The sequence below is a fragment of the Myodes glareolus genome, chromosome 2 (assembly GCF_982192425.1).
Source record: "Myodes glareolus chromosome 2, mMyoGla1.1, whole genome shotgun sequence".
In the NCBI taxonomy this organism is placed as follows: Eukaryota; Metazoa; Chordata; class Mammalia; order Rodentia; family Cricetidae; genus Myodes; species Myodes glareolus.
The window spans coordinates 133,647,523-133,661,112 of NC_142027.1; the positions used below are offsets into that span (position 1 = coordinate 133,647,523).

Genomic DNA, 13,590 nt, shown 5'->3' on the forward strand with positions numbered 1-13,590 from the left:
TACACTCTCCACATCACTGGCCACCTAGGCATGCGACTTGGTGAAAGGTTATATGCATCAGGCTAGTCCAGGTCTCATCAAGAAGAAGTGAGCCGTACATATCATCTAGTCACAGAGCTGGAATGTTCAATGTCTCTCACGACTTAGTTACCCAAGGATGCACTAGCCATGCTGAGGGAATGCCCACTCGGGCTGCAGTTGGAGACAGGCTTCCCTGCGGAACAATGGAGGACTGTCCAGCACAGAGGACAGAGAGGCGCAGTAGCCAGAATTGATGACAGCAGTGGTCTAGCTGTCCTCCCTATACACAGGCAAAGTGAATTAGTGAATTTGTCCTTCACTGTCTTAGTCAGGGTTGCTGTTTCTGTGAAGAGACACCATGGCCACATCAACACTTATAGAGGAAAACATTTATTTGGAGCTGGCTTGCACTTCAGAAGTATGGTCCATTATCATGGTGGGTGGCAATGGCAGTATGCAGGCACACATGGTGCTGGAGAAGGAGCTGAGAGTTCCACATCTTGATCAGCAGGGGACATAAGCAACTGTGTTACACACTTGTGTAGCTTTAGCAACAAAGTCCTCAAAGTCCACCTCCACACTGACACATATCTTCAGCAAGGCCACACCCATTCCAACAAAGCCACACCTCCTAATAGTGCCCCACCCTGTGGGTGCCATTTTCTATCAAACCACCATAATGATCAATCAGTATGTGGTGAAAAATTTGGAGAAATTGACAGAACGTTTTTAGAGCTAGTAAACAATTCAACAAAGTCACAAAAGAAAGGCCAAGGCAGGTCACATGGACGGAACTCGCCACACAGCTGCACACCAGCCATGCACAGGGAGGCTTAGAGAATGGTGAAGGCTTTACATTTTGGAAGACACAGCTCCCCCTGATGGCCACTATGTGAACTGCTATTAACTTACAGACAGGACCACTTGCTCTTTAGGAGAGCCATGGAAACAACACAGTCTCAGGCAGCAGGGAATGAGAGGCCAGCCTGGGAGCAGGGCAGCATGGTGTGAGAAGATGCAAGGGGCTTAGATCCCAGCAAATGGAGGGGACTTAGAGGGGGTGACCCAGAAATAAGCTGGGAGGGCGACTCCGCAGAAGCCTGTCTTGGTCATGGATTTGCCCAGCTTGAGTCAGCACAAGCTGGAGTAGGGAAATAGGGCCACTCTAGTAGGAGACCATTTGTTTGTTTCCCGGCTGCCCAGACTCCCGAAATAATCACACAGAAGCCATGTTGTTTAAATCACTGCTTGTTCCATTAACTCTAGCTTCTTATTGGCTAACTCTTACATCTTAATTTAACCCATCTCCATTAATTTGTGTATCACCCCAAGGCTGTAGCTTACCCAATAAAGTTTCAGCCAGCGGCTGTCTCTAGCAGGGGCTACATGGCTTCTCTCTAAATTCTGCCTTTCTTTCTCCCAGCATTCAGTTTCATTTTTCCTACTACCTCTATTCCCTGTATAGGCCCAAGACAGTTTCTTTATTAGCCAATGGAATTCACAGCATAGAGAGGGGAATCCCATATCACCTTTCATTTTCTGTTTAAATAAATAGGAAGGTTTTAACTTTAACATAGTAAAATTACATATAAAAAAACTGGTATCAGGCTGGAGAGATGGCTCAGTGGTTAAGACCACTGCCTGCTCTTCCAAAGGTCCTGAGTTCAATTCCCAGCAACCACATGGTGGCACACAACCATCTGTAATGAGATCTGGTGCCCTCTTCTGGCATGCAGGCAAGCATACAGGCAGAATACTGTATACTTAATAAATAAATCCTTTTTAAAAAAAAAGTAACAAGCAAGAATTATAGTTACAACATTTATATCTACTTTATCTTTTATCAAAACTAAGGAAACTATGATAATAACTATCTTTCTTCAACTCCATCAAAGTCTCCAGAAGTATATTACCTAAGTTAACATGAAGTGCACTGCAAGCAACTTCCAAAACTCTAGAATTGACAGAGACATCTCTCTGGCTGGACAGTCACCACAAGTTCTATATCATTGGAGCATCCATCTTCAGCCTATGGACCCATAGTATCCAGCAGACTTTTCCAAGAGGCAGGAAATTTCAAAGACAGTTCCACCTATATTGGTCAGTGACTTTCTTCTGTGTCCTGCAGAATGTCTGGCAGACTCTTTCATGAAGCAGGAACCTTGAAGGACCGTCTCACCTTTAGGCAAGTTCAGCTGTCATTTCTTTGTGGGTCCTGCATGTCCAGTTCATCAAGCAGTCCAGGCAAGAGCAGTTTCTTGCCCAAATGGCTAACCAACTCTATAAGGAGCCTCTTCGATGTCCATCTTTCTCTTGAAATAGATTGGTGCTGCCAGGAGCATATATGTCTCACTGTCATGCAGGACCCACAAAGAAATGCATCAAAAGTTCATCGTCACCACAGATAACCATGTGTCTGTTTTTGTGACCACCAGTCTCACAAATTCAGTTCACTTTTTGTCATGCACCTCTTCAAACCCCAGCCTGCATGTTGCAGCCACCATGCATCTTCAAGTGCACTGCTCAAACTCCCAGGTCCCCGTAGCCATGTACAGCTGCAGAGTCAGATGGGGCAGGTCTTGAGTCTTGTCTTGGGGACATGGACAGAAGGAACCAAGGATTCCTGTCTTGGGATGATGTACAAGCGACCTAGGGAAGCCACGCCATGTGACAATATAGCTGTAGTGGGTTGATTCTGCTCTGTCTAGGGCTAAGTGCTCAGTGCCTGGACTCATGGGTAGCATGTACAAGTGGTCAATAAATGCATCTAGTTAACTACAAACACATCCACACACAAATACACACACATCCACACATCTACACACACATCCACACACAAACACACACACACACACACACATCCACACATCTACACACATACAAGCACACACATACACACATGCATGCACACACACACATCTGCATCTCTTTGGTACATCTCACACAGTCTCATGGCATCTGCTGTGGTTTATTGTCATTGATCAGACATTGGACAGATATTCCCATTACATATGCAGACAGAAGTCAAGCTTGAGTTCTCCCTCCCCTTCTGAATCTCTTGTCCCACAGAGCACACTGGTAGAGGATAAGGCAGATGAAGCAGGCCGTGAGGAAGGCTGTCTGTGATGGGACTGGATGGAAGGGTGGGCGGGCAGGGGCCAGAAGCCTGGAGTCTGATCCCAGCTTGGACATTCCCTCTTTGGGATCTTGGGCAGCATCCTGCCCTCTCTGGTCAAGGCCTGCAGCAAAGGAGCACATCCCCTGACTCGGGACCCTTCTGGGCAGATGCTGCTGTGCTCACAGGAGGACACAATTCCAGTTCTTGTCTACCTGAGGATGGAGGGAAGGCAGAGAACATCAGGTCTACAATTATCTCAGCACTAAGACAGGAGGATGGCAATGACCAGGCCACCTAGGACTACCCAGCAGGAGGCCACTTCAAGACAAACCAAAACAACAAAGAAAAATAGCTAACCTGTTATTGTGGCACAGGAACTTCAGTCTGTAACAGAAAACACACGATCATGTCATGAGCCTGCATTGGTACTTGGAAGGGTATGTAAATGAGCCCTCAGGGTGGGCACCATGACTGGCCACCTGGAGCCCCTCAGAAGAAGGGACAGCATATCCCCATGTTGTGAAGATGGAAGTTAGGACTTTTGGGGATGGGGGAACTTATCCCATTGAAAGTGTACATAGCCCTACCTGAGTTCCCCTCATTCGGTAACAGATCTGCCAAAATGAGAGAGAGAGCCAAGCCCTCTTTCTGCTGTGTGACAGTCCTAAAGGTCACAGCAGTCACAGGTGTCTCTCTGCTGGGTCCATTCTCCTTTCCTTCCTGACCTTCTGAGGTTTGCTTCCCACATCCCTGCACCCATTCTAGGCTCAATTCTGAGGCCATGCATGACATCATGTGTTCCCTAGCATCAGAAAAACCCTGCCCCAGGAGAGGAAAGGTTCAAGTGTAGGTCCCTCTGTGCCATGTTGTGACTGTGACACAGCCCTGCTAAGTCCCATGGGTCACATGACGAGACAGGAAAGATGACCTGCTTCATGGAGCTGAGCACTTACTTCAGAGTTCATGGGAACCCCAGTCCCGCATCTCCTTAGCTGACAGTATTCCCTGAGTCAGAGGCTTCAGCTCTCTCATCCTACTGGCCTCTTGTGTGTGTGTGTGTGTGTGTGTGTGTGTGTGTGTGTGTATGTACATGTGTGCGCAATTCTGTGTACATGTGTATTTGCATGCACATATATGTTTGTGTATGTATGCATGTTTGTGTGTGTGTGTTTGTGTGTGTGTGTGTGTGTGTGTGTGTGTGTGTGTAATCAACACAGAATGCTATACTCCTCAAGTGCTGTCTCCTTGACGTTTGGGTTGCATTGCATTGGAACTCACCAAGGAGACTATGCTCCCTTGCTGACCAGTGCAGGGACCTCGTTGTCCACAGATTGGAATGGCAAGTGCACATCTCCTTGTCTGACTCATTTACTTGGTTCTGGTGATGATATTAGGCTCCTTATCCTTGCTTATGTGACAGTGTGTTATTGACTGAGTCTCCTCATATCATCAGAGAGAGAAGGATTCTATTAAGCACAACTTATAGAGCTCTAGTGGGGATCCTGTGAGCTACTGTATGATAAAGAACACAAGACAAGCATGTACGTGGATCCAGTGAGCTACTGTATGATAAAGAACACAAGATAAGCATGTGTGCAGATCCTATGAACTACTGTATGATAAAGAACACAAGACAAGCATGTGTGTGGATCCTGTGAGCTACTGCATGGTAAAGAATGCAGGACGGAGCCTGAACACAAAGCAGACACTCAGAGCAGAGGCCGTCATTCCTTAGGAGGCTGAGTGACAGGAACTCTGCAGGGGTGATGTGACAATACCTGAGACCAAGAATGACTGTAAAGCAAGCAGTGTGGCAGGACAACCTACAAGCCTTGGCACCTTTGGAAAGACAGCATTTTTTGTTTGAATATTCTCACAATAGATGAATTGATCAAAGTTGTGGTCAAGGGGACAGAATGGCGACAAATTCTCACCGGCACATCCCAGGAGCGCACTCGGGAAGTATCCCAATTTTTAATGCATGGGTATTGCAGCCAGACTGTAGCCTCTCCTGCCAGGCGCCACCAGCCTTCTGGATTCAAACCAACCACATTCCTTGTTGGGTCAGCTGGGTCCAGGATCACAGGCCTGCAAAGCAATATTCAGAGAGGGAACTGACCGGCTGGCCAGTGCCCCAGGTACCACTGCACACGAACAGAGGAGAAGCTCAACAGAGCAGCACTGTCCAAAGTTTGTCCTGAGTCCCTGTCACACAGCATAGAGAGAGTTCAACCTGCGAAGGTCAAAGTATGAGATTTGAGGGCTGAACACAACACAGGGTCAAGACGTCACCACCCAGATGGCACAGGTACTGTATTGTCACAGCCTCCCAGTCCTTACGGCTTCAGTTACTGTGTGGCCTGAGATCCCACAGACCATTGCAGCTGGCTGAAATTCAGGAGGGTTAATACCTGGGCTTTGAACTGCCTTTCGTGATACTATCTTTTGTTTGAAGTGTTTGAATCTTATCTGAGTTCTGCCAGAAGGGTTCAAAACCTCTGCAAAACTTGCTTGTGAAAAAAAAAATTGGAATACCAGAACTGCTCTCCAGAATTGCTTTGACATTTATTTCCTTCAGGAAGCTTCAGAGAAGAGGGTTTGGCATGCAGAAATTAACTTGCAAGAGGTAACTTGTACAATAAAAAGGCCTTTTGCTAACCAAAACTGGCTTCTGTATGGCTGCAAGCCAAAATTCATCCTAAAGAGACCTTTTCTTCCACAAAACAGAACACCTACATCACTGCAGGAACACCTCCGTTCCCACTCCATGTACCCCCTCCCTCTGCTATTTGGGGCTAGACAAGGTCAGAGTTTTAGTCTCCTCATCTGCAGACAGGAGAGCCCACCTCTGCCTCCCAGGGCTGCAGGTCCTCATGTCAATCATGTGACAAGAGGACATAGTGACAGGACAGGAGATGCTCCATTGACACGGAGCTCCCACCTCCCCATTTCCACACTACTACAGCATGGTCCTCCCTGGTGGGGAGGTTGAGTCATGAGGGGACAGGCTACCTGGTTCTTGTGAGCCGACTCAGCAGGTAGGTTGAGATCTCCTGGTCTTGAAAGTCATAATAAACTGTCCAATGGATTTGAAGCTGCTTGTATTTTGTGATCAGTTCCAAAACTGTCCGGAAGCCCTGGGCTGTATTGAACTCAGTGACTCCATTCCCACGTTCCCAGGCATAGACTGTCAGCAGCTCCAGGGCATACTGTGGAGGCAGCGGCTCACCCAGCTTCTCCTTACACTGTGAAGAGAATGGCATGAGAAAAACAGGGTTGTCAGCTGTTGTGTGGGGACCTGTTCATGTAGATTTAGTCTATGGACACTCCCATGTTATAGCCAAGGACTGAGTGGTTGAGATGGAGACTGTGTGGTCCACACTGAGCATTTACCAGCAGGCATAGGAGGAATCATGACAGGGTGATTGACAGCCAGGGAGTGGGGGTCAGAGCAGGATAGTAATGATGCTCACTATTTATGGTTTTATCACAGGCTCTGAAATAAATCGGGGAGGAGATAGGGTGAGGACCCAGTTGGTAAAGTGCCCCCAGTTAAGTCAAGGAGTTCAGATCCCAGCACACACAGGCTGATGAGAGGAGTGACTCATAATCCCAGCTTTAGGCGGAGGAGATGGGGTTCCCAGGGCTCTACGACTGCTCAGAACTGTTGATTTAGCACTCTGTGGGTTCAAGTGTGAGGCCCTGAGTGTATTTACAAAATGGAGAGTGATTCACTCCCTGGCCTCTACATGTATGTCACACACATATAAACACAGACACATGCATTCCCTAGAACAGGTATATAGACAGAAATATCGTGCAAACATTTTTAAAGGTCCAGAAAATAACAGGAGATGGCCTGTTTAAAGAGCTAATAGTTTAAAATGTCAGGAAAAATAGAAACCAGAGAATGTGACAGACTTAGCCCCAGAAGGAAGCAAAAATCTAGACATAAATGATGTAGCAACCAGAAAGCAGTGGACCAGACGTGGCTGAAGAGAGACTAGGCTAACTGGAAAGTGGACTAGAAGACACCTTCTGGAACAAGCGTGGAAAGTCCTCCTTCTTCCAGCTCCCCTCCCCCTCCCTTCTCCCTCCTACAACATCACCTTTCCTTGCTGTCTTCTGTTACCTTCTCTTCTCTCACATCCTCCCCTTCTGCTTCTCTTTCCCCTCTTTTCCTTCTCATTTTCTATTTTCTCACCCCTTGTGTTTCTTTTTTTTTCTTTTTGTGAACTTGACATAAGGTAGAGTTATCTTGAGAAGATGGACTCACAAATGAGAAAATGCTTCTCTCAAACTTCCCTGTGGGGCATTTTATTGATTAATGACTAACGAGAGAGGGACGACCCACTGTGACTGGTGCCATGTCTGGGCAGATGACTTGGAGTGTACATAAATGCAAGCTGTGTGAGTCATGGAGAGCAAGCCAGTGTGCAGAATTCCTCCATAGTCTCTACTTCAGTTACTGCCCTGACTTCCTCAGTGATGGACTGAGACTGGGATGTGCAATCTAATAAGACCTTTCCTTACCAAGAGACATTTGGTCATGTGATAAAATATCACATAAAATATTTTATATGTCAATATAAAGCAAACTAGAATATCCCTGCTTTTCTCTGGCCTAGTTTCCACTCATGTATAAACAGGACCCACAGTGGCTGGACTAGATGCCATACCAGTTGGTACCAGTGCTTGACCAGGCGGATGAGATTCTTCAGCTTGGGTGGACGATCCTTCAAGAAGTTTCTCTGGAGCTCTGTGAAGCTGGTGAAGAACTTGCCTTCCTTCCCCAGGGAGGTGCATTCACTGATGAGTCTTCTGTAGACTTGGGGGTCAGGCTTGTTGTAGACGTTGACATCACCTGTAAAGGAGGCTTCACTTAGTTAACACCACAGCCCTTTTCTGAGGTTCTTTGGTTTGCCTGGGGTGACAAGCTCACAGGCTGTGGGATTCTGTGAACGGGGCAGAGATTAACCACTGCAAGCGTCACTCCCCGTACATCCATGTGCCCCAGCACACCTCAGGACTGCATACACCATGTGGCCCTAATACAGTGCCTTCCTCACAGGCCTGGAGACAGTGGTGGGAGGAAACATCATACTGAGGTCACACACAAGAGGGCTGCACGGGCATCTAATAATGGCCAACCACATTCTGTGTGTCCAGTATCTTCTGCATGGGGCTTGTCATGTGTGTGCACTCCTGCTCATGCCAGATTTACTGTGTGGCAGTCTGCTGCATTTTATATCGTGCATCTCAGGCTTACAAAGTCTGAGATTTATGTGTGTTCATGAGAAATTATACATGTATGATTGGAGGTAATAGGATATTGGGTGTCTTTCTTTATAGTTTATCACCTTATCCCTATTTTCTCTGTGAGCAAGGAGTTGGGCAGTCATCCAGAAAGTCACAGAGATTCTCCTGTCTCTGCCCCCATAGTGCCAGGGTTACAGGTCCATGACTAACACCTCCTAAGTTAGGTGGATGTTGGGGATTTGAACTCAGGTCCTCGTGCTTGTTCAAAATTGCCCTTATCCAGTATGCTATCTCCGCAGTCACCATGTGTTTACATTGTAGTGCCTAACTTAATATCACGCAACTTTATTTGTCTAGGTTCTGAGAAGAGCAGGGTGTGTGTGTGTGTGTGTGTGTGTGTGTGTGTGTGTGTGTGTGTCGCCTATGAACTTGTAGATGGACAGCAGGCTATGGAATAGCTGTATGTGTGCAATTTTGTGTGGGTGCATGTGCACATTTGAGTGGATTAGGCAGGCAGCAGGCTATGTCTTAGGTGTGTGCACATGTGTGGCTATGGCTGTGGCTGCAGCAGGCCACCCTGTCAGGCTTTCATGCTGACATAGGACAAAGTCACCTGCCGATGGAGTTAGGGACATGCCCAGTCACTCACTGACTCATGGGCTTATTTTCAACTTGAGGGTCCAGCAGAGTAGAGCTCATTGGCTATGTCATCTTGGGTAGGGTTGTGGCAGGGTCCTCTCTTAGGTTGCCACCCACACTGCCATTTCTAAGGGGGTCCTTCTGTGGTAGCCCGACTTTCTTACTGGAAAGCTGCCTGAGGTTAGGGAAGTCTATGACCAAGACAGGTTTCTGGGGGAACCGTATTAAAGTCAATTTCTGGATTATTCCCTATGGGCCCCCTCCCCTTGCAGCTTCCCACAGCATGCGGCTGCTCCTTTTCACAGGCTGGCCTCTCATTCCCTGATGCCTGAGACTCTACTGTTTCCATGGTTCTCCTAAGCCAAGAGCAGTGACCTTATCTTTAAGTTAATAGCAGCTGTTCACACAGTGGCCATCAGGGGGTGCTGTGTTCCCCAAATATAAAACCTCAAGTATTCCCTACACTTCCCAAGCCCCAGTGTGCTTTCAGGTGTGTCCCTGCTTGTCTTTGGGTAGAGTTGGGCAATTTTTAATTTTGGAGATACATTGTGTGTCAGGCCTGGTGTAAGATCTTAATGTAGAGGGTCATTTCATGCATAAAATAACATGTCTGTGCATGTTGCAAGCTGGGGTGGTGACGGCTGGGTTTCTAGGGTTCTTGAGGCAGATGGCACTCCTCTGAGAAGTTCTGCATCCTGCACTAAACCTCCCACAGACACCAAGCCTCTGTCCATGTCTGAGGTTTCCCATGGGAAAAGATGAATCAGTTATTAAATTTCAGTGAGTTCTCTGCTGCCTCATGTTTAGAAAGACAAAATCCAGTCAGCCACAAATATTGCTGGTAAACTGAGGGGACATCTAAGGTGCCTTCATTCCCTCAGTGAGCCAGCTTGCTACTTAATGTCCTTCTCTGATGGATTCTCATTCCCCACTCTCAAATTCTAAATCCCTCCTCCCCAGCTCACCTCTAAAGCGATCCTCTGTTTGGGTGAATTTCTCTAATGATAAATACTTTCATTTCAGGAATAGGAGGTGTGGGTTGGCGAGATTGTCAGTAATGTGATTAGCTCACAATCATGAGGACCCATGGTGGAAGCCCAGGACTCATGGAAACACTGGGAGTGGTCACACAGGATTATAATTGCAGAGCTGGGGAGGTGAAGACAAGAGGGTTCCCAGGGCTCTGTCCAGTCAGACAAGATTAATGTGTAATTCTAGGTCAGAGAGAGACCAGGACTCAGAAAAGATGGATGGCTGTTGAGGTGTGTTAGCCATGGTTCATGGTTCATGATCACATCCTCCCCACAATGAATCCACATATGACGACAGAGAGAGAGAGAGAGAGAGAGAGAGAGAGAGAGAGAGAGAGAGAGAGAGAGATGAGAGGATGAAGGCTTTCAGAAGGATGAGCCGAGGCTTTGGCTGGCTTACCCAGGATATCATAGGCCAGCAGAACATCAAACTCCACCTCCTGCTGGAGCTCGGAGGAACTCAGCTTCAAGATTATCCCAGGGGAGTTGTTCCTCCATGATCTGAGGACCTCAAATTTCACTGGGAAATTTTGCTCGCCCTGTAACTGGCACAACTGTTTCTCAATCTCCTTTAGGAATTCTCCTCGTTGCTTTAACTGATCCTCAATACTGGTGAGATTGTTAAGGAACACCACAAGGTTGGCATCTGACCTGCCTGTGAGCATTTTCCCTTTGCCCGAGGAGCCACCCTGAAAGACAACAATGAGAAAGACTAGGAACAGAAAGTTCAGATGCTGAACAGCCTAGGGGTCCACCAGCTAGTGTGATGATGAGTAGAGAAAGCCAGACTTATGCTGAGGAATGAAATCAGGATCTATGTAGGAAAATAGATGGTTCTGGATCTCCTCAGGTACAGGAGATAAGCCAGACCCAGGATGACAATGTCAGTGTCTATCTCTGGAGTCTAGAGTTAAATATGGCTCTGTGTGTGTTTGTGTGTGTGTGTGTGTGTGTGTGTGTGTGTGTGTGTGTGTGTGTGTGTATGAGAGACAGGGAGAGAGGGAGAGAGAGAGAGAGAGAGAGAGAGAGAGAGAGGGAAGGGTCTAAAGGAAATGAGGAGCAAGGGATGGCAATGACGGTAGGAAGGGTAGCACTTTTTCTCTAAGGTGTAACCTAGATCTAGTTGCACTCATGTGACATGAAATCAGAAGGGGACTCTCCGGGAATGTTCTGATTGGGGGGTGGCAAATAACAGGATGGTAGTGGGTGGGAGGAGAGTATATACATATATAATTAATATATACATATGAAAGTATTGTCAGGAGCTCCATTATTAGCATTGTTAGTTGGGGGGAATACGTTTATACGACATCACATACTTATAACAAATTGGCTTTATGTAATCTAGAATAACATAAAAGTCACAGAACCACAGAAAAAAGAGTAAAAATGAATCCACACCTATAAAACAACAACAAAATAAAGAAGAAAAAGAACTCATACTAAGGAGAGCCTCCCTAAATAAAATGCTGAGAACAATCACTTAACACATGTGAGCACTGGACAAAGTCATTACAATTGTCATTTCTGGGGACCCACAGCCAAACATCAAGGGGAGACTGGGGAATCCTGTGGAAGGGAGAAGGAAGGATTATAAGAAGGTGGGGGGGGTCAAGGACACTTCCAGGAAACCTGCAGCATCAGCTAACCAGGACTCATGGGGGCTCACAGGAACTGAGCTGAAAACCAGGGAGGCTGCATGGGACTGACCCAGGCCTCTGCTTATATGACGTGGTTGTGTAGCTTGGTGTCTTTATGGAACTCCTAACAGTGGGAGCAAGGGCCGTCTCTGATTCTTTTGCCGGCTTTTGGGACCCTGTTCCCCCTACTGGGTTGCCTCATCCAGCCTTATGTGAGGGGAAAGATATGCCAGCCATGGGAGGCCTTTCCTCTTCTGTAGAGAAACTGTGGAGGAGTGGACTTGGAGGACACAGGGGAGGTAGGAAAGGAGGGAGAGAAAATCATAGTCAGGATGATGATGATAATAATAATAATAAAAAACATCATATCGGGACAGAAAGGTAGCTCAGTAGTTAAAAGACCCTGTTGTTCTTACAAATGCCCTGAGTTTAGTGCCCAGCGCCCACGTAGCTCAGTTCACAACCACCTATGTAACTACAGCTAAAAGGGATGTGACATCCGCTCTTCAGCTCTGAGGGCACCGCACTAACACATGCACAGCACACACCCACAAGAATTTAAAAGTAAAATGAGAGAAAACAACAGCAACATTATTTCTACAGCTTTAACAGTGACTGAGACTTAGGTACTGTCATGAAGTTCGGTTTGACAGGCTCTGACCTAAGCCCAGTGAGGGCTCATCAATCCAGTTACCCACACATGGGGTCCTGTCCTGTCCCGTGTCACATTTGACTTAGTCTACATGTCCTGTGCCATCACAGGAGGTGTGCAGAGAACACCGTACACACAGAAGGTAGGTAATTAACCAAAGGCCACACAGCAGTGCCTACCTCCCCCTTACCTTCACCACCTTGGAGACCCTCACAGAGTAGTCAGTGTCTCGGAAGCACCTCTCCTTCAGGAAGGCACTCATGGTGTTGATGACAGTTCTGACATCATTATGGAAGCTGACGTTGGGTTGGAGGTAGTAATCTATGAACCTGTCCAGCTCTGAGGCCCAGGTGCTGCTGAGTCCCTGCCCCATCCTCAGGCCCTGAAGCTTTTCTTCTCTCTGCAGCCTGAGGCTCCTGTGTCTCCTAGGCTGGCTGAACCCAGGCACAGGGCTTTTCAGTTTCGATTTCTAGGAATGGGTGAGGCTGCCAGTGTTTCCAAGTCTGTGATTCTGAGGATCCTGTGGGCACACGGCCAGAATGATTCATTGTGAACATTGCCTGGGGAACTGTGAGAAAGGCTCCTGGAAAAGAGGCCTCAAATACACTTTGATTTCTGTTGGATGTGGCTTTGGGCCTCAGGTGACAAACATTTACATTTAATTCATAAGACATGTTTATTCATAACACGAAGTGCCTACATAAAGAAGCTGGAAAAATCCCGCAATAGACAGTTAACAGAACACCTAAAGCTCTAGAACAGAAAGAAGCAAACTCACCCAAGAGGAGTAGGTGACAGGAAGTAATCAAATTGAGAGCTGAAAACAACAAAACAGAAACAAAGAAAACAATATGAAGAATCAATGAGACAAAGAGTTGGTTCTTTGAGAAAATAAGCAAAATAAAAAAACCCTTTATCCACACTAACCAAAAGACAGAAAAAGAAAAACCAGATTAACAAAATCAAAAATGAAAAGTCAGGTATAACAACAGACACAGAGAAAATCTAGAGACTCATCAGGATGTACTTCAAAAACCTGTACACCACAAAATTGGAAAATTTACAGGAAATGGACAATTTTCTGGATAAATATCACTTACCAAAATCAAATCAAGATCAGATAAACAAATTAAATAGATCTATAACTGCTAAGTAAATAGAAGTAGTCAGCAAAATTCTCCCACCAAAAAAAAAAAACAGCCTAGAAGGTTTCAGCTCAGAATTCTACAA

General features: G+C 46.5%; 1 protein-coding gene across 2 annotated transcripts; it reads right to left on the reverse strand.

Annotated features, from left to right (window-relative positions):
• Window positions 1-2,970: 2,970 nt before the first annotated feature.
• Window positions 2,971-12,822, reverse strand: LOC125392515 (2'-5'-oligoadenylate synthase 1A-like). Of its 2 annotated transcripts, none has more exons than XM_085681568.2 (7): window positions 12,551-12,822; window positions 10,469-10,757; window positions 7,819-8,003; window positions 6,152-6,384; window positions 5,074-5,227; window positions 3,497-3,523; window positions 2,971-3,347 (listed from the first exon to the last, which is right to left on the reverse strand). In XM_085681568.2, the coding sequence occupies exons 1-6, from the start codon at window positions 12,731-12,733 to the stop codon at window positions 3,500-3,502; spliced, it is 1,068 nt and encodes a 355-aa protein (XP_085537694.1). In that variant the 5' UTR covers window positions 12,734-12,822; the 3' UTR covers window positions 2,971-3,347; window positions 3,497-3,499. The 2 variants fall into 2 exon arrangements, with proteins under 2 accessions (XP_085537694.1, XP_048278268.1); XM_048422311.3 differs by having other exon boundaries at window positions 2,971-3,351.
• Between the last annotated feature and the right edge of the window lie 768 nt (window positions 12,823-13,590).